Below are 2589 nucleotides of genomic sequence, written 5' to 3' on the forward strand. Positions count from 1 at the left end.
TTTTCACATTTTAATATAAACTCTTTCAACTTTATGAGTTCACCATTAATTCTAAAAAGATAACTTCTAAAAGTATAATTGTTAAAGGGATATTACTTATTAGTGATGAAAGAACCACCCATAAAAACTTATTTATCGACTCATGTTCTATGAAATTCGTAAAAGATATAGTAGTAAGTATACACCGACTTTGATCGTTGGAATTTTATCCAACTATGAATGTCAGTAATTATAGAATAAAATATATATATGAATATTATTTATGAAACCATGCATAAGAAATTAAGAAGCAATCAAAATAATGATGAGAGGAATACACAAATACCAACCATTTGTGGCAAAAGATCAACAATTATTTCACCCACCCCACTATATTTTCCCATTGCCTCACTTCAAAGTTAAGCAGCACAAAAAAGGGCTTTCAAACAAATGATAACCACCACACCTTTATGATCATGACTACTCGTATCATATCACCCTTTTATATCCTTACCAGAAAAATTACCCTATTTTTCATACCCAAAACTAACCATGATTCCCTTACTCTTCCTCCTCCTCTCTCTTCTCCCTCACAGATCTTTCTCCGCTCACTGCACCACCGTCACCACCACCAAAACCTTCGAAAAATGCATGTCATTACCCTCCCAAGAAGCTTCAATAGCATGGACGTTCCACAGACATAACTCAACTCTCGAGTTGGTCTTTTCCGGGACCTTTATATCACCTTCCGGTTGGGTCGCATGGGGTATAAACCCTACCTCACCTGAAATGACCGGAACACGAGCTCTCATCACCTTCCCGGACCCAAACTCCGGCCAGTTGGTCCTCCTACCTTACATCATAGATCCAACTGTGAAACTTCAACGGAGTCCACTCCTCTCTCGGCCACTCGACATCCATCTCGTATCTTCTTCTGCCGCCTTGTACGGCGGCAGAATGGCGACGGTCCATAACGGTGCCACCATTCAGATATACGCCACGTTAAAACTTAAACCAAACAAGACCAAGATTCATAATGTGTGGAACAGAGGGTTGTATGTACAAGGCTACTCTCCTACAATCCATCCAACCACCATCGCTGACCTTTCCTCAATCACCACCATTGATGTTTTATCAGGCGTATCAGCTTCTGGACCAAATAGCAACATCAGAACTCTAAAACTTGCTCATGGCTTTATGAATGCAATTTCATGGGGGGTATTGTTGCCAATCGGAGCAGTCACTGCACGCTACTTACGACACATACAGTCATTAGGGCCTACGTGGTTTTATGTCCATGCCGGAATTCAGCTTTTTTCGTTTGTGCTAGGGACTGCTGGATTCGCGATTGGGGTTCATCTCGGAGAACTGTCGCCGGGAAGGGTGTATGGGCTTCACCGGAAGCTGGGGTTTGCAGCGTTTTTTTTGGGTAGTCTTCAAACACTGGCGCTGCTATTTAGGCCAAAGACTACGAACAAGTTCAGAAAGTACTGGAAATCGTACCACCATTTTGTGGGGTATGCTTGTGTGATTTTGGGAGTTGTTAATGTGTTTCAAGGATTTGAAGTGATGGGGGAAGGGGGGTCTTATGCTAAGTTAGTGTACTGCTTGTGTTTATCAACGTTGATTGGAGTTTGTGTGGCCTTAGAAGTCAACTCTTGGGTAATATTCTGTAGGAAATCGAAGGAAGAGAAGTTGCGAAGAGAAGGGGTTATAAGGGGTCAAGAGAAAGCTTGTGGATCAGAGCATGGTGATCGACACTAGCCTCTTCGAGTTTTCTTATTTCCCACTTAACAAATTTTGTTTGTAATCTTTTATTGATTATGTAAAATTCACCTTTGATTTATCAAGAATTATTAAAACACATATATAGCATCACACGACACAAATACCTTAATCAACCTGGCCGGCAATGCGGGTCGAGTCCAACCCGTCCCGCATGTTATCATGTCGGGTTCATTTCACATAATGTATTTTTGTGTTGGGTTCGTCTCGTTGGTGTGTTATGGTTTGTATGTGACAATTTTTTACATCCCTATTGCAAAAGTGTGCAACATTCGAAAAATATGATTTTTTAGCGATTTTATACAAATGTGAATATAGAATTTTGTGTTGCCTTTTGTTGAGAAAAGTAAACTTTTATTATCAAACTTAAACATTAATTTATATTTTGTATTAGAAGTGTATTTCTTGTATTAGGTGTTATAGGATTTATGTGCGGATCCATTTCAGGTTATAACCCGGGTATATAGAGCAATCAACATGAGATGATGAATTATTCTGCATCAGATATTTTTCTTAGATAGTTCTTATCCTCTCTCTCTCTCTCATACATAGATGAGGGTTTGTTCATATTGTAAAGTAAGAATATGTGTCTTACAGTTTTCTGTTGAATTCTAGTTTTCATATGAGAGTGAGTAAATGTGTAATGAGGTTTCTTTTGTAATCTGTTGATGTGTAAACCATTTGTTTCATAGTGAATGAAATGATGAAGTTGGGAAATCTTTGAGTTGTTCAGTTTCATTAGATGGTATCAGAGCTTTAGGCTTTGTTTTCTGTTCTTCAACGCTTGGTGTGATTGTTCGTCTCTTGGTGGTTGAGGTATATTCA

At 38.9% G+C, this 2589-nt stretch overlaps 1 protein-coding gene across 1 annotated transcript; it reads left to right on the plus strand.

The window, feature by feature from the left end:
- Positions 1 to 396: 396 nt before the first annotated feature.
- Positions 397 to 1843, plus strand: LOC145047095 (Auxin-responsive family protein). The gene has a single exon (XM_078995338.1). The coding sequence runs from the start codon at positions 532 to 534 to the stop codon at positions 1741 to 1743; it is 1212 nt and encodes a 403-aa protein (XP_078851464.1). The 5' UTR covers positions 397 to 531; the 3' UTR covers positions 1744 to 1843.
- The last annotated feature ends 746 nt before the right edge of the window (positions 1844 to 2589 follow it).

The sequence above is a fragment of the Lactuca saligna genome, chromosome 5 (assembly GCF_052625555.1).
Source record: "Lactuca saligna cultivar CGN05327 chromosome 5, ASM5262555v1, whole genome shotgun sequence".
Taxonomy (NCBI): Eukaryota; Viridiplantae; Streptophyta; class Magnoliopsida; order Asterales; family Asteraceae; genus Lactuca; species Lactuca saligna.

What these genes read in the sequence shown, in the direction of transcription:
- LOC145047095 (XM_078995338.1), top strand. Translation starts at nt 532, where the DNA reads ATGATTCCCTTACTCTTCCTCCTCCTCTCTCTTCTCCCTCACAGATCT.